The 21,992-nt window shown below is 38.1% G+C and overlaps 1 protein-coding gene across 1 annotated transcript; it reads right to left on the reverse strand.

The window, feature by feature from the left end:
• Positions 1 to 1,259: 1,259 nt before the first annotated feature.
• Positions 1,260 to 18,708, reverse strand: LOC136158472 (hepatitis A virus cellular receptor 1-like). The gene is made up of 7 exons (XM_065920290.1): positions 18,678 to 18,708; positions 12,130 to 12,342; positions 11,082 to 11,177; positions 8,086 to 8,144; positions 4,489 to 4,561; positions 3,587 to 3,623; positions 1,260 to 1,362 (listed from the first exon to the last, which is right to left on the reverse strand). The coding sequence occupies exons 1-7, from the start codon at positions 18,706 to 18,708 to the stop codon at positions 1,260 to 1,262; spliced, it is 612 nt and encodes a 203-aa protein (XP_065776362.1).
• Positions 18,709 to 21,992: the final 3,284 nt, after the last annotated feature.

The following is a 21,992-nucleotide window of genomic DNA, read 5'->3' on the forward strand; positions in this document are numbered from 1 at the left end:
TCTGTAGTCTTTTTCACTTTTATCTTTCTCCCAAAAGTAAATGTCACTGGAATTACCACTGAACACCAATGTGTGTGTGGAAATAATTCTAATATGTGTAAAAAAAAATCAGCACAACACTGTAAATTAACTATACTTCATTTAAAAATATATTAAAAATTCAGGCATAAGGAAGGATTTATCATAATGTCATCCAAATATTACTGGTGTGAGTTAGGATTAGAACTCAAGTTCTGTCTCTGATTCTGAGTACCACCTGCTTCCTCCCATTGTTTCACAGGATGCTACTGGGCATGCCAGCAGTCACTGTGCTTAGGGGTTTCAAACAAGTTTTGGAAATGCTGGATTAGTCTCAAACAACACTACTATATTTGCAAACACGCTTTTCCAAGGCAGAAAGCCTTTTTTGCTACTCTGCCCCTCTTTTTTCCTTATATTTATTTCTGCCCTGCCACATTCTTAAGATTCCATCAGAGCCTGCCAGTTGTTTACATAAGCACCTAGAACTGTAGTACCAATGTAGCAGAAACAGTGTAAATCACATGGCAATGGATTTTCTTCCCCTGGTGTTTCTGTGGACCACTCACTTCCCTACCTTCTTCTAACTGCTAAAATACCATTCTGGTCCCCAGGAAAGCGCTTAATGCCTTCTATTTCCAGCGCCCTGAGAAACCAGACCTACCTATAATGGCAAAATCACACTCACTTTTATTTTCCCAATGGGTAAATAAAAACCAGCACACCCCCATGATTTGAAACCCTTAACGTACTTAGGAATCTAACATTTGGGGTCACTTAAATAGAAAAAAGAATCATGAGATGCTTTCATGTTAAGTCATTTAGTCCCAAGTTGGGTTTGCTGATTTTGTTGTATTCATTTCTTGACAGTTTGTTAACCAAAGTAGAAGTGTATCTGTCTTCTCAATGAGAATTCTTGATGGATAATAGGATTCAAAGGGTCTAAAGAGAATGTACAATTCTAAAGAGTACATTTAATGTTTTAGAGAGGGCTCTCCAATGACCAGAAAGACTGAACCACTTTTAGGATAAAAAATTAGGACTGTGTGACAGAGGTTGACTGTGCACAGATGAGCTAGACTCACTCTACCCAATATCCCTGACTCCTAGGAATGCCATGGGAAACTGACCAAAAAACTGTCCTGCTGCTTGAAAAGACTCTGACATGGTGATATCTGGTCACTGTCTTCTACAGTGAAGGACATAACACCTTAGAAGGCCACCAGATCTCAACCCGTGACTTAGAGAGTTTCATCCATAACATAGATATTGTCTTCTGCTCGGACAGGCTTCATGGTTGCATCTTTCAAAGCTCCAATCTGAGAATCTTTCAATGGAATCATACTGCAGAAAGAATAACATAGTAAGAGAAAAGTACCACTTCTCAAGTATGAGCTGCATAGTTGTTTATGTTCAGGCGAGACTAGGTATTTGCATTTCCCAGATGCCAATTCCACAGCCTATGAAATGAAAGACGCTTTCAGAGTTGTCAACATGAAGTTGCAGGAAAGTCTTAATAATGAGGTGGAAAATCTCAGCAGTTATTAAAATAAAATTTAAAAAAGCCTGAAATTGGTGTCTGTCAAGAGACTCATATCACAGAATAAAAAAATGAAAAATCTAAAAAGACCAATATCAGGCTTCACATTAAAGTATTAAACTAGGATGCACATTCTCAAAGATGGTCAGGAACTGGTTTGGCTGGTGTTTTTCCAACTGTGAACTGAGACTATTTAGTGAGGGTCAAATTAAATCTATTTAGTCATCTTATATTTAAGGTGAATATATATATCTAAGTATACAAAATATTAGAGCTACTGGATATAATAAAACACTATTGTTCCACATAAATCTGCACTGGATCATAGAGTCAAAAATCTTACCATGTCTTATGTGAAAAATTATAAAATCATGGGTTACCTGATTTTGTAACATGCACACTCATATATCAAGTATATGAAGAGGTCATTTGTGGAGTTTTGATATCGCTGCATTTTTAGGATGCATATATACTCACAATTTTTATTACCTAAGCCTTCCCAGAAATATTATATAATGCACTGAATTTTCATTAAACTCTGATCTTTAAATGAATTACTTATACATTTGTGGAAACGGTTTAAGTGTTGGTAGCTCAAGATAAGTCAATGTTACATAGCTCCTCAAATATAAAATTATGAGGAAATTTTCCTTTTTGTTTTGTTTTGTGTTGCTTGCCTATATTATACATTATTTTCTGCAATAAATATTTTCTTTTCTAATTATGAGATAAAAAGTGAACCTTAAAAAAACCGTAACAGTGAAAGGACAAAAATGAACTAACAGGATGCTATTTTTCATACTTTTCAGCCCATAGGGAGTATTTCTTTTCTTCCATTCTTGGAAGAAAAGTCAAAAACTCCTAAAAGCCTGGGTTTGGGACTCTAAAGAACCTAAGATGGAATCTTTTACCTGCTGTGTGATGTGACCTTGGATGCCACTTAACATCTCTAAACTTGTTTTCCAATTTGTAACCTGAGATTAATACAAGTGCCTGTCTCACAGGTTTATTGCTGTGAAGGGCATGCCTGCAATAAAAAGCCAGCATTTATGGAACATTTGCAGTATGCTGGGGACTGTTCAAGGCATGTTCTGTGGACTGGCTCATGAGATTAACTCATACATAAGGAAGGCTGTATATAAACATCCAAATAAGGGAAACTAGGAGCAATGGATGGAGCCTAAGAGAGATGGATTTTATCAAAGACAGACCTTGCTTAAAGCCTAAACTGGACCAGACGAAGCAGGCTCTTCGGATTTGGAAGCAGGTAGTGGGTTCCCTCTTTTACAGGTGTTTGGGAAAATGACTACAGGGATGCATACAAAGAGGATTTAACTTTTCATTGGCCAGAGGGATAGATTTGCATAACTGTAAATTCAAATGCCTGTGAGGTCACACAGCTAATGTAATTGAGCAGAGCAGGCTGGGTGTGGATCAAAGGGCAAGGCTGTGAACCATGGAGAGTTGGAGGCACAGCCCCACCCGCTGCCTTGTGCATCTTCAGCCTGGAGCTTTCCTCCTCCAGATCTTTGCAGAGCTGCCTTGTGCTCCCTTGGGGCTCACTCACACAGTCTATTGTCTGTCTCTGTATTCCCCATGGTATTTCTCTGGAAGTTCTATAAGTTCCCTGCTTATTCATTTATATGTTTCTGTCTGTTCTGCTCATCTCTTCAGAGAATATAATAAGAATTCAATAAACAAGGCACTGAATGAAGTCAAATAACAAACCAAACAACTCATACAAATGGCCCATCAAACAAAATGCAATTTAGTGTCTTGTTTTAACAGGTTAGGTGAGAAGTGCTGTTCTGTAGCAATTCTGGCACAATTTCAGGGAAATAGAGATGCTAAAATCATCACTGGAAGGTTGGACAGCAGTGGAGGTGCTCAATAAACTGGATTTTTCAGAATCCCAGAGTATAAAATGGAGAACTCAGAAGAAAAAGAGGAGAGGAACGAAGAAATCTTCCGCATTTCTACCCGAGTAAGAACATCAAAAGGCATTGACAAAAAATCTTTCAAACTTACCGTAGTAGCCTCATCTTGTTACCCAGGCAAAGAGATTCTAAATTGTGGGAAAATGAAGAGAAAATTAAGCTTGTCAGCCAAAGAGTTCACGAGATTTCTTTAAAAATCAAACAAGCATATTATTTCTGTTATTACTTTAATATGAACAAAATCTGTATGGACACCAGAGCCTAAAAAAGTTAACTTAACAGAAAGAATGTTTTAAAAAAGAAGGAAACAAATCAATCTGGACCCTTCTCTGATAACTCCAGGTTAACTTTTCTTGAATCTCTAGGAGTCAAATAAGCCCCTTTTTATAAAGTATCTTGTGTTTATTATGATTAGTATATTCATCCATATGCCCTAGCTTACTTTAATACAATCATATTTCAGTGTAATTAAAATGAGAGATTGTTTTCTCCCATAGATGACAGGTTTTGTACACACACACACACACACACACACACACACATAGAACTGGTGGAAGGAGACCAGGAGGCGCTTGGTGACTCTTGTGAAACCCCTTGCTCTCGTCCTAGCTCTGAAACCATGTACCCTCCCAAAGTCTCATGAACCTCTTCTGTTAAGTGGGTGCTGTAAAACCCTCAACAATTTTACCTCCTATAAGGACAGAAATTGGTTCTGGAGAGAATGAGAAAAAGAGGAGTGAATAGATCTTATATATTATACTGGTCTATTGACTTCCAAATCCCAACTCTACCCAACCAATGCTAACTCTCCATGTTTAATTTCTCGGAGAATTTAAATATAATGTTTCTCTTTATGGGAAAATATTTTTAAGATTAAAAAGGAACAAGGAAATAATCAAGGAAGTTGTGTGAAATTGAAATCATGTGAGATGTAAGACTACAGGCAGCTTATCTCAAGAATACCCCCGTAGGCACAGTCCTGAGGTGACTTACTTTTGCTAATCATGAATACCAAAACCATGAGCAATAACACCAAGACGATAACAGAGATTCCAATATAGATTCCCTTATTGGCGATCATCCATGGATAATGTGCCAGCACCACAGGTTAATGAAACATCAGCAGATCAAAAAAAAAAACAAAAAGCAAAAAAATCTTGTTAGAATTATGGATAGAAAACATTTTTAAAAATAATGTACCCAGACACATTTATCTTTATTAATATTTGGTTAGTTCTGGATCATGAGGGGTGAAATCAAATGATCTGAATTTATAATCATATGGGAAAATTCTAAGATAGCTTAAAATTCAAAATGTATTTGGAAATGGTAGAAATGTTGTATATCTTTCTTGGGTTAGTATTTACAGGTGTGTATACATTTGATAAAACTCAAGCTATAAGCTTCAAATGAGTCTGCTTTACTATATGTAAATTACATATATTTTTTAAAATTAATAAGGTATTTTCATACATAATCCTCTTATGGTATTAGAAAACAATTTCTGTTCATATATAAGTTAATATGGTGGTATTACATTTATGTGCTCAGTTATTGAATTTGACCTTTTGTTAGAGAACTCTTTATTTTTTTTAAACTAGAATTCAAGATTCTATATATTTCTTTATAAGTAGACTTGAAGTAGCTGCTCATATACATTGTGCTGCTTAACAATTAAAATTCTGTCTAATTGGAAAAAATACAGTTTTTCTAAGCCTCCTGGTGTGCCTTATAAGGAATCACCTCTTGTGGTAAACCCCAAAATACACCAGGCATCATGTCTGACCCTTTACATAACTTAACTCTAATCCTAAAGATATCCTGCAGGGAAGGTATCTTAACAGAGAAAAAGTGGAAGACCAGAGCAAAAGATTAAGTCTGAAGTTTCTTCTGCATTAGAGTTTAAACACTGGAGCCAGAATTTCAGCTTAACTTTACTTAGTTGCTGTGTGACACTAGACAAGCTATTTAACCCCCTTGAACCTCTGTTTCTCTGTCATTAGCAGATTAAATAAGGTTCTTGGGAAAGGTACATTATGTAGTTCCTGACGAACAAAATGAGGAATCCAGAGAGTGGCTTAGCCTCTGAGTGATCCTTGCTTAAAGGGGCAACGGCCAGTGTCTTGGGAGGAAAAAGCTGTGTTATCACCTTACATGTCGGGGGTAAAGTGGTTGGATGGAAAATGGGATGATAGGAAGCAGGCTTTGCTTCATTTTAAAAAATATTATGTTACATAAGCTCTTCAGGTTCATTTTAGAATATGCGGTTCGGCATAAAGAGAGGAAAACAAAAATCAGTCATAATTCCAATGTCCAGAAAAGTCACTATCACCATTTTTCATTAAATATACTCCTCTAGAATTTTATTTCTCCAATATTTCTATTAACAGAAACAGTGACCATATTCAGTATATGCTATAGCATATGCAGTATTTCATTTATTTTTGTATATATAAATGTATATATATACATATACATATATATATATATATTTGGCCATATCACAGAGCATGTGGGGTTTAAGTACCCCAACCAGGGATCAAACCTGTGACGTCTATATAAAAAGCATGGAGTCTTAACCACTGGACCATCAAAGAAGTCCCTACACTATTTTAAAAATTATTTTTTTCACTTAACAATTGATACTGTTTTCTCATGTCAGTAAATACACTGCAGTGACAACATTGTTAATGGGCATAAGTAGGCATGCTTAATTGACTAAGTAATTAATCTCGTTATTGAACATTTAGGTTGTTTATAACATTTTCATGATTATAAATAGCAGCAATGAACATCTTTTCTTATACATCTTCACATATTTGCTCAGTTCTCTCCTTAAGGTAGAGTTCAGGAAATGGATTTACTACTGGGACAGAATGTATGCTGCGTGGTTTTCAGGATACCTGGGAGACACTATAACACCTTCGAGTCAAGACACAAAAAAGCCCATGATTTTCCTACTGCCTGTTGTGAACTCGCTTCTATATTGCTTGTTGGTTGTTATTGTGGTTTAGTTACTAAGTCGAATCCAACTATTTTGCAACCTCATGGACTATACCCGCCAGGCTCTTCTGTCCAAGGAATTTCCCAGGCAAAAATACTGGAGTGGGTTGCCTCTTCCTTCTCCAGCGGATCTTCCCACATCAAACCCACATCTCCCACATTGGCAGGTGGATTCTTTACCACTGACCCACCAGGGAAGCCCAGATATAGCTTTTACTTTCTGCTAAACATACCTGTCTGGCAAGTAAGAACAATTTCATCATTTAGGATATTTGTTTCTTTTTTATATCCAGCATAACTGACTATATAACAATACAACAGTCACTTACATGGTGGCATTTCTGCTATTTAACAGGCATAAGCAAATTCTGTCCATATCCATCAGATCAGTCAGTATCCATACCATGAGAGTGATTAAAATCTTGTGGTGGTGTTCTCTGTCACTAAGGCATGCAGCATAGGCTGTTTGACCTCATACTAAATAACCCCATTTTCTGGAGCTGGACTTTCTCTTACAATGGCCATGCTGCAATTACCCATCACTTATGATCACGACTACTTTCATACCTAAACTCTTTTTGTTTATTGCTTCTAAGAGTTATTTGTACACAAGAAAAAGAAAGTTGTATCGCCCAAGGGAGCCAAAAGAAAACGTCCTATTAATAAATTCTTCAAAGAATTCTTCAAAGATGAGGCTTTGATGAACTTCATGAGACTAGAACTCCTTAGATTTTTCTCTCAAGCTAACTGTGAAAATGTGTGAGAACATCCTACAGAATCATAAAGTTGTTCAAGACCTTAGTTGTTCATCATATGGGGAGGATTATACATGGAAAGACTTAGCAGTGGCCTCAAAATTTCTTTCTAGAAGGACAATTAACTTGGAAAAAAATATTAGAGGCATATATTTAAGCAAGCACACTTTCATTGGCATAAAATTTTGGGTTGGGATTGCTCCCATTCCACCATATCATTTCAAGGCATGTTATTTCTCTAACAAGGATCACAATCTTCCTTGGTAATAATGTTACTCACTATCCTTGAATTAATTCATTCTTTTTTCCCTGATTTTCTTGCCAGGAGAAAGTCTGTAGAGGGTGTGTATATGTATGTGTGTGTGTGTAGAGTACAATACCACTTTTCAGGTGTTTCTAACAAACTAGTGCATCTATATAAACTTTTTAAAATTAATTAAAGCATCTCTGGGCTTCCCAGGTGGCTCAGTGCTAAAGAACCTGCCTGCGAATGCAGAAGACTCAAAAGATGCAGGTTTAATCCCTGGGTCAGAAAAATCCCCTCGAGGAGGAAATGGCAACCCACTCTAGGGGGTTGCTTGAGCAATCCCATTGACAGAGGAGCCTGGAAAGTTATAGTTCATGGGGTTGCAAAGAATCAGACATGACCCAGTGACTGAGCACAAAGTATCCCTATTTAAGGGTCAGATTCATTTTTTACTTTGTTTTATGGATTACAAAGAATCAATCTATGGACTAGTCTAGTCTTACAATAATAATCTCTAAATGTAACTTGCTTCTAGGGAGACATACAAGTGAACCCAGCTAAAAAAATAGAAAGGAATATGCTTACAGTTTGAATGCTACAACAAACAGCACTTGGAAAGTTTATCACAGTGGCATTCCCACCTGCTAAACAAGAAGGAAAATTAATTAGAATTATAAAGAAATATTAAATTTTCACTGCAAACGCCAATATATTCACATTGCCATCTGGTAATGAATGAGAAAAGTTGAATAATCATATGGCCAGATACTGTAGGCACTACAGGAGTTATACCAAGTATATATACTTGTTGGTTGTTCTTGTGGTTTAGTTACTAAGTCTAGTCCAACTCTTTTGCAACCTGTGCTTCTTAACCATTTTATTATGGCCCCTTCCAAAATGAAACCCTTTTTTGTCTCTGTGGAAAAAGGTGCAGTTTCACAGAAAGTTTACCTACAATTTCAAGGAGTCGTAGTGGCCCATTCTCAGAGCTAGGTTAAAATCTACCATTTAAGGTAGGTAGTCAGATTTTTCACAACAACAGCTGAGAAACTGCCAATGAGTGCTCAGAAGTCACTGCATACCAAAGAACAGAACTGCCTTGTGCAAATGGATGGTATATTGGTTTTACATTTAAAATATTAGTGAAATGCACTAAGATGTCCCAAACAGGTGGCATCCAACTCCTACATTATGTGACAATGTGCCCAGATATTGATCCAAAAGTGCTATAAAAAACACGCTACATCAGCCCCCAAGGCAAATATAGTGTATATATAGTGTGTATATATTTATATATATACTATATAAATATATATATATGTATATAGTTATCCTACATTGGCCTTGGGGCTGAGATAACACATATCATAAATATAACATACTATCCTGTAATATAATGTGTTTTTATATTAAAGTTTTAGGTAGCATCCATATACATATTATGTCTTAATTTTGAATATTCAGATTTTAATAATATTTTGAAATATCTCTTTTGTCACACAGAACATATACTGTTGACCCTCCTAAGCAACTCTAGGCCAAATACAGAATTCTCTCTTTATTGAGTATCTATTCTATACCAAGCACTCTACAGAATGGGTGATGTTGTAAAAACACCAAGGATTTGAGTCAGATAAAATTTGACTTCAGTGTTGACAATGTCCCTTACCAATGTGACCTTGATTAAGGTCCTTTACATATACATTTACGTATGTATGCATGGAAATGTATAATTTTCTAACTTGGGTAACCTTGAACTGCAAGCTGTTGATAGCACCTGTTTCAGAGTGTAGTCACATTAGATGATGCATGTAAGGTGCTAAGCAGCATATTGGAAAAATATCAACTATACTATCTATACTATTATGTTGTTATATAATAATAGGAGCAATGGAGCGGGGGACACCATGCAATGAACTTTCCAAATATCATGTTCTTCATGCCTTACAAACATGCAGTGAGGAATGAAACAACTTGCCCATTGGCATGCAGCTTGAAGCTGCCATGGGTGGGCAGTTGAATTGGAAGTTGCTTGGCTCCAAAGCAGAACTAAAGGTCCTCCCCAATCTGGCAATGGCAAGAAGTAAACCTGCCCTAGAAGAATTAAGTGAGATAATGTACAACAGTTTACTGGCACATTTGTCAGCAAAAGTAGGTGATAGGCCACATGGTGACCAGAATTCCTTCTGGACTAAGACCGTTTGCTTTGTGAGGCTTTAACCCACTCAAGTGTGACTCGGGCACTGTGAGGATTTGACCGGAGGGCCTCAGTGATGCTGCCAAGACGGCAGCAGTCACAGAAGTCATGGGGACACAGTTGTTCCCATGTCTGTCCCACAGGGGCAACTCTACCTTGACCAGGTTTTAGTGACATATTTAAGAGAACAATTTCCCATTTCCTACTTTGTTCTTCCTCTTAGCCTAAAAGTTCGGGGTGCAATTGCTCCAGCTGCTCTTACCTGTATTTTAATCTGCTTTCTTTTTGTTTCTGTGCCTAGAAAGAGTTCACACCAAGGATTCCACTTTCCAAACCAAATGTAACTGTTAGCTAATCCCAATTTGAATTGGTCCCATTCTGAGTCCCACTGCATGTTCATTTTCAATTAAGAGTGTCTTTGAATGATCGGCAAAAGGTAGGCCATACTGGGTGTCTGCTCCAGATTAGCAACTCCTGAGCATGATGAGTCATATTCATGAGGAGTCTTGCAAAGCCTGACCTTGCTTGGCTGCTTCACAGGTGCAAGGACATATAAGCCAATTCTGCGTTACAAAGGGGTTCACATGTGGCACTCCCCAAATTTACCACCATGGGTAACAGAGTTAGCTGGGAAAGATGACAGGACTCAGCATTACCTTTCTCCATCACAGGAAAGACAGACAAATCTTACATCCCAAAGAATATAGACCTGCCCAAATTAGGGAGAATAGGGAGTATTTTAGGGGTGGAATAGCAGAATCTCAGAGGGGCATGCATCTTTGGTGCTGATGTCCATGTCTTCAACCCATCTCAAAGAGTCCACATGGAGTGAAAGCTTGACAAGACAGCAGGGGAGACTCATGGCTCTGTGTAGTCTCTGGAGCTTAGAGGAAACGCAAACAGGTAACTAGTTTGGTCTGGACCAGCTTAGTTTGGATTTAATACTTTTAAGGCTCTGTCCAGGGAAGTGAGCCAAGACATAAGTTGAAAATCAAGCCTGGTTCATTTAATTTAGAAAAATATGGATATGCATGTGGATATATTCAGGTCAGACAAGCTTCCTATATACTCAGTTGTACATACTTCTAGACCTTCTAAGTAATAAACATAATTGCCACTCTATCACTTACATTTTAACTGTGCCCTAAGATTTTTATCTCAGTTAATCCTCATAAGAATAACTAACATTCAATCCATTTTCCACAGGGTAAACACAGATTCAAAGATGGTAAGATATTTGCTCTAGTGGCATAGCTAATTGGAGTAATCAGTACTGGCACTCAATTCAGACTTGTCTTAATCCAGAACATGTGCTCTTAACAATGTGCTAATATCTATCAAAACTTCAAATCTCCCAGCTGGTCTGAAAAGAAACTGAAGTTACCTGTTGTGTAAGAGTGCCTTGGTGGGTGTGTTACACTTGTTTTACGTGTGCAAGTAGACTGGGTTCCTGCAGTCTGCGTGGTGGAAGATGAAGAAGCTACAGGAATGACAAGAATGGAAAATGGGATTCAATTTGTGGAGGAGAATTTCCACCACCAACAAAAATAACAGAACTAAAATCAGGAATTACCCTTTTACAATTTCTTAGAGAAAAAATCAAGGATGGCCATCAGGGATTACCCTACCATATAGCTATTTCATTGTCATGGAGAAATCTGTTCTAGATGATGAGCTAGAGAACTTAACAAAAGACAGAATTATTTCACGTTATATATATTTAAAATTCCCATAAAACTTACAACAGTGCATCTTAAGAAGGACATCTAGTTATCTTGGGTTCATACCAGTGATATTAAATGTTTATGGACCAGGGCCTTGGAGCTGGCACTAATACACTCTCTTCACAAGAACAACAATGTGGATTTCCTGACCTTATTCAAGTTCCTAATTATCCATCTACACATCTTTCCAGAGAGATGCACATATTAACCAGCACAGAAAATAAACTAAGAATATCCAAGTTCTTGAGGTTACATTAAGGCAAAGTACTGTCCAAAGTTAGAGTCTTGGTAAAGAGCCACAGAGCAATGTTCCTGGTACCCTGGTTCCTTCTGCAGTTGTGTTCTGGTCACTCCTTTCACAGGACTCATATCCTGTGTTATTTAACTCATCTTTCATTTCTCACCAAAAAACTTCACTGGGATTTCTCAGGGCTATGTTTCCTTTCTCCTTTCTTGAAATCTCTGCTTCACTTTCTATCAGACATGTCATCTCATCTGCAGAGTTGACCATTTGTCTCTTAAAAAGATTCTTATATCCCTTCCCCTGAGAGCACTGCAGAATTTCCAGGCAAGTTAGTGGCGCCAGATTTGGAAGCCTGTTAATAGGCTAGACTATACCTAGACTATACCTCAGCCTTTACACTGTACCCAGGATGGTCTATGTCCAATCCTTTAAAGGCTTCTGGGCTTGGAAGCACAACTGTTTACCTGGCTTGAGGTCCTTTGTGGGAGTGGGCATTGGAAGGGCAGAGGTCGAGGCCCGCGTTGTCACATGAGGACTCGTGGCCACTATAGTAGCGCTGCCCCTTTCTGGGACAGTGCTGTTCCCTGCTGGAGAAGCGGTGCTGGCTGTTCTTGGAGTCTCGGTAGAACTGGTCCTTGTGCTTTCAGTACTGGGGTTCACTGTTGTCGTAGGTGGAGCTAGAAATCAACATGAGAGCAAGGATTCATCATACTGCAGGAAATAAGAGCCGGTGAATCAATGCAACCAGGGAGACTGTCCTCAGGCAGAAATGAACACTTATCTCCCATGAACCCGGAGTTCACATCATCGGTCAACTAGAATCTCTGACTGAGGGGAGAGTGAAGACATGGTCACAACAATAAAACAGCTGCATTGAAAGGATAAAATCTGGGGAGGTATGGATATAACAGCAATGATGCCTGGGATTTGTGCTGAACACTTTGTAAAAACTAGTCACGTATATTATATTTATGCATCTAAATAAACATCTGTGAGTAACGGGAAAACGTCTAGATCCTGAAGCCACATTTGCTTTCTCAGTGGTATATGACTAGGACCTAAATAATAGCTCCTAAGAAACAGAATATTTACCAAAGAAATGCCATTCTATCAGTCAGCCTTATGAAGCCTTATGAAGCCTCAGGAAGCCTTATGAAGCCTTCCAAAAGACTTGCATCCTAAATGCAGATTAATTCATACCAAGAGCATATGCTAGATAACACAGATGCATTATGGACTTAGTAAGAAGGAGGACTAGATGTTTTAAGGTTCCTTTCTACATGAGAGATAATAACCACAGGTAATAACTTTGGCGCTTTCCAGAACCAGAAACCCTGTAGGATTCCAAACCACTTATTGAAGTCCTCAGAGACACCCAGAGAAAGAACTGAAATTAGAAGTGAGCCAAACACAGTGCCTGGCACAAGAGCAAACGTTTAGGGTAGACTCAAGAATGTGGACTTTTTTTCTTAAGGGACATATATTTTGTCTATAAGCAGTATTCTCAATTTTCAACTCTACGAAATATAAATTAGAACATCAAGTCTCTTGAATATGAGATAACTGCTGTGAAAACGCATTTGAGGGATTCAAGTCAGCTTAATATGGAAACTAGTCAATGTTGATCTCAAGAACAAAATCTTTTTTCAACAAGTATTTTTGTACAATTCTTTAGCAAGTATTTTAGTCTTTGTGGGCCCTGTGATCTCAGTGATAATGTGTGATCTGTCAGTGTGAAAATAGCCATTAACAGTATATAAGTAATAGCTGAGTCTGTGTTTGAATAAAATTTTATTTATAAAACTGTTGGTGAGCCTGTTTTACAATCTGATCTGGTCCTGGAGCTACAATTTGCCAACCCTGGTCTAAAAGTGTAGTCAGAGGTTTTGATGAAAAGTGCACGCCAATCCCCTCCATTCTTTTTGAAATCAAATCTAGACAAAAAGAGGAAGCAAGCAAAAAATCTGACCAAAGGACTATAACAAGGAGGAAATCTACTTGGTTTTTTTAACTAACTGTCTTCCTTGGTGGTAAATATTTCCTGAGGAAGAAGCTAGGAAGCTAAGGCTAGAAGGAGATGCTGAGGAAGAGCCTTAACAGAAGGTTGAAAAGTAAGTTCACCCTGTCAAAAGTGCAAGAAAACTTAAGCAATTGGATTGGAGGCAGAGAGTCACTTTGGCTCAGTTATGGGCTGGTTTCCCTCTGGACAGGGCAGTGAATTTGTAAATATTCATCTCTTAAAGATTTCTGAGCACTACAAAATTTCCCTAATTTCCTTCTATGTCATTAAAAAATATATTCAGCTAGACCAATCATATAATATCACAACTCCAAAAATGATCTCCTCCCAAGCTGTCTCTTTCCTGCATGTCTCTATGGTCAGCCTCTTTGGCTTCCGTTAACTGACTCCTAGATGCAGTTTCCCTAGGGTCATTGTCTCTGCATCATAATTGACCTTATTTCACTTGCCTTCCTCAAGGACACAGAATACAAAGTTGGAAGAATGCAATATCAACTTCATTTAAAGCAAAAAAGAGACATAACTTATGTAGGTCTGGGTATAGTGTTCTGTTTGCAATAGAAGACTTTTGTGGGAGAACATTCATTAGGAAAGAGTACCAGAAACCAGGAAATCCTGAAGAATCTTGTCCTTTCATCAAAAGGTAAGAAAAAGTAGGATGTCTACATCAAGACAGAATAATGTAAACTTTCCTGATTTTTTTATTTCACAAAACTCTTAAAAGCTACCAGTGAACATTTATTGAGATGCAAGTGTTTTCTTATTGCAATAAGCCCATTTTAACTTTTAAAGAAGTAACTTAGTGATATGGTGTGAAATGTGCATCAAAAAATCCAAGACATGGCAGAGGGAGGAGGTGAAACTATATAGTATAAAGGCTCAAACAATGTATGTGCAACAAGACTGGATTGGCCCCTGTTAAAGCCAAATTATACAAACACTTGACCAGACATTATATCACCTATTTTACACATGTGAAATTCTCTGTAAGTCTTAAAATGTTAGGAAAGGAAATTTAAAATTTCTGTTAAGAAATAATCTCAGAGCAAAGGACAGTTCTTCAAGTGGAATAAATTCAGCTCTATAAAAATGTTTACTATATCTCAGTGTGGAACAGTGAATGCTCTTTCATGAGCCAACTAGCGCTATTGAAGGACTGCTTTAGGGGATAGCTTTCCGACTGGGAAGTTCCTCCAGCCTATGGTCCTGAATTAAGGTTAGTGTTAACACTTCATTCTACACAAATACAGTTATTTGTGTAGATAAAGTTATTTTATACCAAGAGTGATTAGAAAACAAGATTACAGGAACCTCTTTTTTCCCTATTAATAAAAGAAGAAGTTATATCAAACAAAAAACCATGGAAACTCACAGCAAGTGATCAAAGTAAGTAGGAATACAAGCTCACATGTCTTAATACACTACTCTAGGATGTTTTTTTATGTCATTGAACTACCCTCTTTTCTCAATACTGCAGCAATGCAAGCCACTGTCAAGAAGGACTGCACTCTCTGTGCTCAAAGAAACATTAATTTCACAAATATTTCCTTTTAGCTCATAATGTTTGGAACAAGAAACATTTGGGGCATAACAAGGGACAAGAAAGGAAGAATAATGTATAATTTGCATAGGAAAATTTCCACTGCCAACAATAATAACAAAACAAAAATCAGGAATTACTCTTTGATACTTTCTTAGAGAAAAATTCAAGGATGGCCATGAGGTATTACCCTGCCATATAGAAATTTTATTATTATTAATAAATCTGCTCTAAATGATGATGTGGAGAGTTTAACAATAGACAGAATTATTTCACTTTTTATACTCTTAGAATTGCCCTAAAGCCTACAACTGTGCATGTTAAGAAGGGCACCCAGTTAAACTTGGGTTCATACCAGTGATATTAAATGTTTATGGACCAGGGCCTTGGAGCTGGCACTAATACACTCTCTTCACAAGAACAACAATGTGGATTTCCTGACCTTATTCAAGTTCCTAATTATCCATCTACACATCTTTCCAGAGAGATGCACATATTAACCAGCACAGAAAATAAACTAAGAATATCCAAGTTCTCGAGGTTACATTAAGGCAAAGTACTGTCCAAAGTTAGAGTCTTGGTAAAGAGCCACAGAGCAATGTTCCTGGTACCCTGGTTCCTTCTGCAGTTGTGTTCTGGTCACTCCTTTCACAGGACTCATATCCTGTGTTATTTAACTCATCTTTCATTTCTCACCAAAAAACTTCACTGGGATTTCTCAGGGCTATGTTTCCTTTCTCCTTTCTTGAAATCTCTCCTTCACTTTCTATCAGACATCTCATCTGATGTGCAGAGTTGATCATTTGTCTCTTAAAAAGATTCTTATATCCTTTCCCCTGAGAGCACCGCAGAATTTCCAGGCAGGTTAGTGGTGCGGCCTGAACAAGAGCTCCCAAACTTGGACTTTCCTTATTGCCTCTCATTGGTCTTCTTTTTACTTGCTCACCGTGGACTTCACATTTCAACATCACCTTTACTCTTGTTCTTAGCAGTCTTTGTTTTTTGTGGAGTTTTTCGTTTCTTTGTTTAGTCATTGCTTTTGGTAGTAGCATTTTGGGTTTTTCTTTTGTTTGTTTTTGCATCCCCAAATGCCCAAATCTACAACAAGATGTGGCTCACTTTAGGAACTAAAAACAGGGCAACAAGAAAGTCTGATGATCAGAGTCTTTATTCAACTGAAATCTGTGAAAGACCTTTTTGGCTTAACTTCTTTCTCTAGTTTGGGTCATTGTGGGCATCTTTCTTTTCTCCACTGCTCCTAATGACTTCATTTTTGTTTATTTATTAAAAAAAATACATTTCATCTTAATCAGAAGATAATGTAGAAGAATGACTCTGATGAACTTATTTGTAGGCCAGCAATAGAGACACAGACATAGAGAAGAGATCTGTGAACACAGCGGGGGGGAGGAGCAGGTGGGCTCATGTGATTTTACATCCAACCAGTGCAGGAGTATTTTAGGTGACCAGCATGGATACGGTCACAGAGCAGAGAGAGGGAATGGATGAAAGGACAGATGCCCCTGCAATGGATCTTCTTCAGTGTTCTCTTCCTTTCTACCCTGTAAATCTCAACTGTAATCTCAGATTTTGAGGGAAATTATCAGGATACATGTAATACTCACTGAGTTTTATCCACCCAGAGGTCCTATGGACAAATACACCAAGACTTTCTTTCTAAACCTCTGCTTTAAACAAAGGCCATAATTTACACGTGTTCCTCAAACCAGGAACACTAATCCATGCACTCAGTAAACACAAACTATTAAGAAGTAAATCAATATTGAGAAAGTCAACAGAAGCTCTAGTGTGCTGCCTGGAAGAAAATTTTTTTTAAAAATAAACTTTCATGACTCTAAATTCCCAGTTTTAACCTAAAGACCTCTCTTCCAAACTCAGTTCAATGACCAGTCCTCCAGATCCCTCCTAGTTGAACACACACACGGTTCAGTGTGAGTGGAAGGAAATCAATGTGTTCCAGCAGACGTGTTTGGCTAAGAGGTTGTGATATTTCTGTTACTTCTCAGATTCCAGAGTCACTTCAAAGTGTCAAAGAGTTGGGGAGGCTCTAGGAATCTCCAAAGGTAAAAGCTATCTTTTTAATCCAAAAAATAGAAAATTTGATCATAAATGGGTCTCCTGAATGGCAAGCTATTTCCCCACCCATAAGTCAAATTATTCTCCATTTTTATTAAACATGAACTTTTAACTAACAGAAATCTGAAGTATAAACTCTGGACCCTGAATTGAAAAAACAAATGTGTGCATTTTAAATCTCTTCAGTCCTTAAATCTGATGTTTACTTTATTACAGTATGAGTACATTTCCGGCTACATAAATATAGTAAAGGGTGCTAGAAGTAAAACAGTGTAAGACATTGACACCCTGAAAAGACAGGGTAATTTTATAAAGGTGCTTCCAGTGAGGATGTCAGATCGGGATAAATTCATCCAAATACATGCTCTATGATCAGGATAGAATGCAGAGAAGCCCCAAAATTCAAATTAATGGGACAATCTAGACTCAACCATTTTCTATTCATATGATTCCCAATGATGAACTTAGACACTGTGTCTCAGTCTTCACAAACATAAAGTAGGATTGAGTCACACCTACAGTGCATAGGGTTATCGTAAGAATTAAGTGGATTAATACTTAAGGAGTGGTTAGTCTGGTTCCTGACTCAGGAAACAGAATAAATATTAACTTCACTGAAATTTTCTCCTCAGTGTTGGATTAGGCCTCAGAATGGCTGAAGTGATCTCTATTCACAGCTCATTGTAAGGACAGATTCTCATTTACCTGACCTTGTTCTGGCATTTCTACTTTTCCCTCATGACAACATGTCAACTCAGCCAAGTCTGCCTTTCCTTAGATGTCCAAGATCAGTGGTCTAACTTTATTTGTATTAATAAATTCCTTTGAGAATGAGATAAAGAGTCACAAGTCCCCTTCATTCTGATATGCTTGTACTTCCAAAAGGTGAATGTAACAAGGTATAGTGATAGTGAGAGTCACTAAGTCATCTGACTCTTTGTGACCCCATGGACTATACAGTCCACGGAATTCTCCAGGCCAGAATACTGGGGTGGGTAGCCTTTCCCTTCTCCAGGGCATCTTCCCAAACCAAAGATCGAACCCAGGTCCCCCACAATGCAGGCAGATTCTTCACAGCTGAGCCACAAGGGAAGCCCAAGAAGACTGGAGTGGGTAGCCTAGCCCTTCTCCATCAGATCTTCCCAACCCAGGAATCGAACCAGGGTCTCCTGCATTGCAGGCAGATTCTTTACAAACTGACCTATCAGGGGAAGGAGTTCAGAAACTCTAAAGTCAGATATGGAAGCCTGTTAAAACGCCTTACCCTAGACTATACCTCAGCCTTAACGCTGTGCCCAGGATGGTCTATATCCAATCCTTTAAAGGCTTCTGGGCTCAGAAGCACAACTGTTTACCTGGCTTGAGGTCCTTTGTGGGAGTGGGCATCGGAAGGGCAGAGGTCAAGGCCCGCGTTGTCACATGAGGACTCGTGGCCACTATAGTAGCGCTGCCCCTTTCTGGGACAGTGCTGTTCCCTGCTGGAGAAGTGGTGCTGGCTGTTCTTGGAGTCTCGGTAGAACTGGTCCTTGTGCTTTCAGTACTGGGGTTCACTGTTGTCGTAGGTGGAGCTAAAATCAACATGAGAGCAAGGATTCATCATACTGCAGGAAATAAGAGCCGGTGAATCAATGCAACCAGGGAGACTGTCCTCAGGCAGAAATGAACACTTATCTCTCATGAACCCGGAGTTCACATCATCAGTCAACTAGAATCTCTGACTGAGGGGTGAGTGAAGACATGGTCACAACAATAAAACAACTGCATTGAAAAGACAAAATTTGGGGAGGTATGGACCTGAAAACAATGATACCTAGGATTTGTGCTGAACACTTTGTAAAAACTAGTCACGTTTATTATATTTATGTAGCTAAATAAACATCTGCGAGTAAGGGGGAAATGTCTAGATCCTGAAGCTGCATTTGCCTTCTCAGTGGTATATGACTAGGACCTAAATAGTAGCTTCTAAGAAACAGAATATTTACCAAAGAAATGCCATTCTATCAGTCAGCCTTATGAGTACCCTTCCAAAAGAACTGCATCCTAAATGCAGATTAATTCATACCAAGAGCATATAATTCATACCAAGAGCTAGATAACACAGATGCATTATGCACTTGGTTAGAAGGAGGACTAGATGTTTTAAGGTTCCTTTCTACATGAGAGATAATAACCACAGGTAATAACTTTGGTGCTTTCCAGAACCAGAAATGCTGTAGGATTCCAAACCACTTATTGAAGTCCTCAGAGACACCCAGAGAAAGAACTGAAATTAGAAGTGAGCCAAAACACAGTGCCTGGCACAAGAGGAAACGTTTAGGGTAGACTCAAGAATGTGGACTTTTTTTCTTAAGGGACATCTATTTTGTCTATAAGCAGTATTCTCAATTTTCAACTCTACGAAATACAAATTAGAATATCAAGTCTCTTGAATATGAGACAACTGCTGTGAAAACTCATTTGAGGGATTCAAGTTAGCTAAATTCGGAAACTAGTCAATTTTGCCTTTAAGAAGAAAAACTTTTTTTTCAACAAGTATTTATGTACAAGGCATTAGTAAATATTTTAGCCTTTGGGGGCCCTGTGATCTCAGTGATAATTACTCAAACTTGTCAGTGTGAAAACAGTCATAGACAGTATAGAAACTGAGGCATATATACATATATATAATAGCTGAGGCTGTGTTTCAATAAAACTTTATAAAACTACTTTGAGCCTGTTTATAATCTGATATGGTCCTGGAGGTACAGGTTGCCAAGCCTGGTCTAAGAGTATAGTCAAAGGTTTTGATGAAATGTTCAATCCTAATACCCTCCATTCATTTTGAAATCAAATCTAGACAAAAAGAGGAAGCAAGCAAAAAAAATCTGATCAAAGGACTATAACAAGGAGGAAGTCTACTTGGCTTTTTTAACTAACTGTCTTCCTTGGTGGTAAATATTTCCTGAGGAAGAAGCTAGGAAGCTAACGCTAGAAGGAGATGCTGAGGTAGAGCCTTAACAGAAGGTCGAAAAGTAAGTTCATCCTGTCAAAAGTGCAAGAAAACTTAAGCAAAGAATTGGATTGGAGGCAGAGAGTCACTTTGGCTCAGTTATGGACTGGTTTCCCTCTGGACAGGGCAGTGAGTTTGTAAATATTCATCTCTTAAAGATTTCTGAGCACTACAAAATTTCCCTAATTTCCTTCTATGTCATTAAAAAATATATTTAGCTAGACCAATCATATAATATCACAACTCCAAAATGATCTCTTCAAAAGCTGTCTCTTTTCCACATGTCTCTATGGTCAGTCTCTCTTGGCTTCTGTTAACTGACTCTTAGATGCAGTTTCCTTAGAGCCAGCATTTTCTGCATCAGAATTGACCTTATTTCACTTGCCTTCATCAAGGATACAAGCAAAATACAAAGTTGGAAGACTGCAATATCAAATTCATTTAAAGCAAAAAAGAGACATAACTTATGTAGGACTGGGTATTGGGTTCTGTGTCGTGGGAGAACATTCATTAGGAAAAAGCACCAGAAACCAGGAAATCCTAAAGAATCTTGTCCTTTCATCAAAAGATAAGAAAAAGTAGGATGTCTACATCAAGATGGAACAATATAAACTTCCCTGATTTTTTTATTTCACAAACTTCTTAAAAGCTACCAGTGAACATTTATTGAGATGTAAATGTTTTCATACTGACATAAGCCCATTTTAATTTTTCCAGTAGTCATGTATGGATGTGAGAGTTGGACTATAAAGAAAGCTGAGCGCTGAAGAACTGATGTTTCTGAACTATGATGTTGGAGAAGACTCTTGAGAGTCCCTTTAATTGCAAGGGGATCCCACCAGTCCATCCTAAAGGAGATCAGTCCTGGGTGTTCATTGGAAGGACTGATGTTGAAGTTGAAACTCCAATACTTTGGCCACCTGATGCGAAGAGCTGACTCATTGGAAAAGCCCCTGATGCTGGGAAAGATTGAGGGCAGGAGGAGAAGGGGACAACAGAGGATGAGATGGTTGGATGGTATTAGTGACTCAATGGACATGGGTTTGGGTGTACTCTGGGAGTTGGTGATGGACAGGGAGGCCTAGCGTGCTGCGGTTCATGGGGTTGCAAAGAGTCGGACACAACTGAGTGACTCATCTGCCTAATTTAGTGATATGGTGTGAAATGTGCTTCATAAAATCCAAGACATGGCAGAAGGAGGGGATAAAACTCTATAGTATAAAGGCTCATACAATATATATGCAACAAGATTGAACTGACCCCTGTTAAAGCCAAATTATACAAATACTTGACCAGACATTATATTACCTAGTTTATACATGTGAAATTCTCTATAAGTCCTAAAATGTTAGGAAAGGACATTTAAAAATTCTTCTAAGAAATAATCTCAGAGGAAAGGGCAGTTCTTTAAGTAGAATAAATTCCGCTCCATAAAAATGTTCACTATATCTCAGTGGAACAGTGAATGCTTTTTCATTAATCAATTAGCACTCCTAAAGCACTGCCTTAGAAGATATTTTGCTGACTGGGAAGTTTCTCTAGCCTATGGTCTTGAATCAAGGTTAGTGTTAACACTTCATTCTACACAAATTATCCTATGAAGAGTTATTAGAAAACAAGATTATAGGAGCCTCTTCTTTCCCTGTTCAAGGAAGAAGAGGTTAATATCAAATAGAAAACT

Source organism: Muntiacus reevesi, chromosome 1, assembly GCF_963930625.1.
Source record: "Muntiacus reevesi chromosome 1, mMunRee1.1, whole genome shotgun sequence".
Lineage (NCBI taxonomy): Eukaryota > Metazoa > Chordata > Mammalia > Artiodactyla > Cervidae > Muntiacus > Muntiacus reevesi.

What these genes read in the sequence shown, in the direction of transcription:
- LOC136158472 (XM_065920290.1), bottom strand. Translation starts at nt 18,708, where the DNA reads ATGCCCACTCCCACAAAGGACCTCAAGCCAG. An exon ending in CACAAAGGACCTCAAGCCAG is followed by an intron (nt 12,343 to 18,677) that starts GTAAACAGTTGT and finishes GTTGATTTCTAG; the next exon opens with CTCCACCTACGACAACAGTG. An exon ending in TTTGTTGTAGCATTCAAACT is followed by an intron (nt 4,562 to 8,085) that starts GTAAGCATATTC and finishes ATCGCCAATAAG; the next exon opens with GGAATCTATATTGGAATCTC.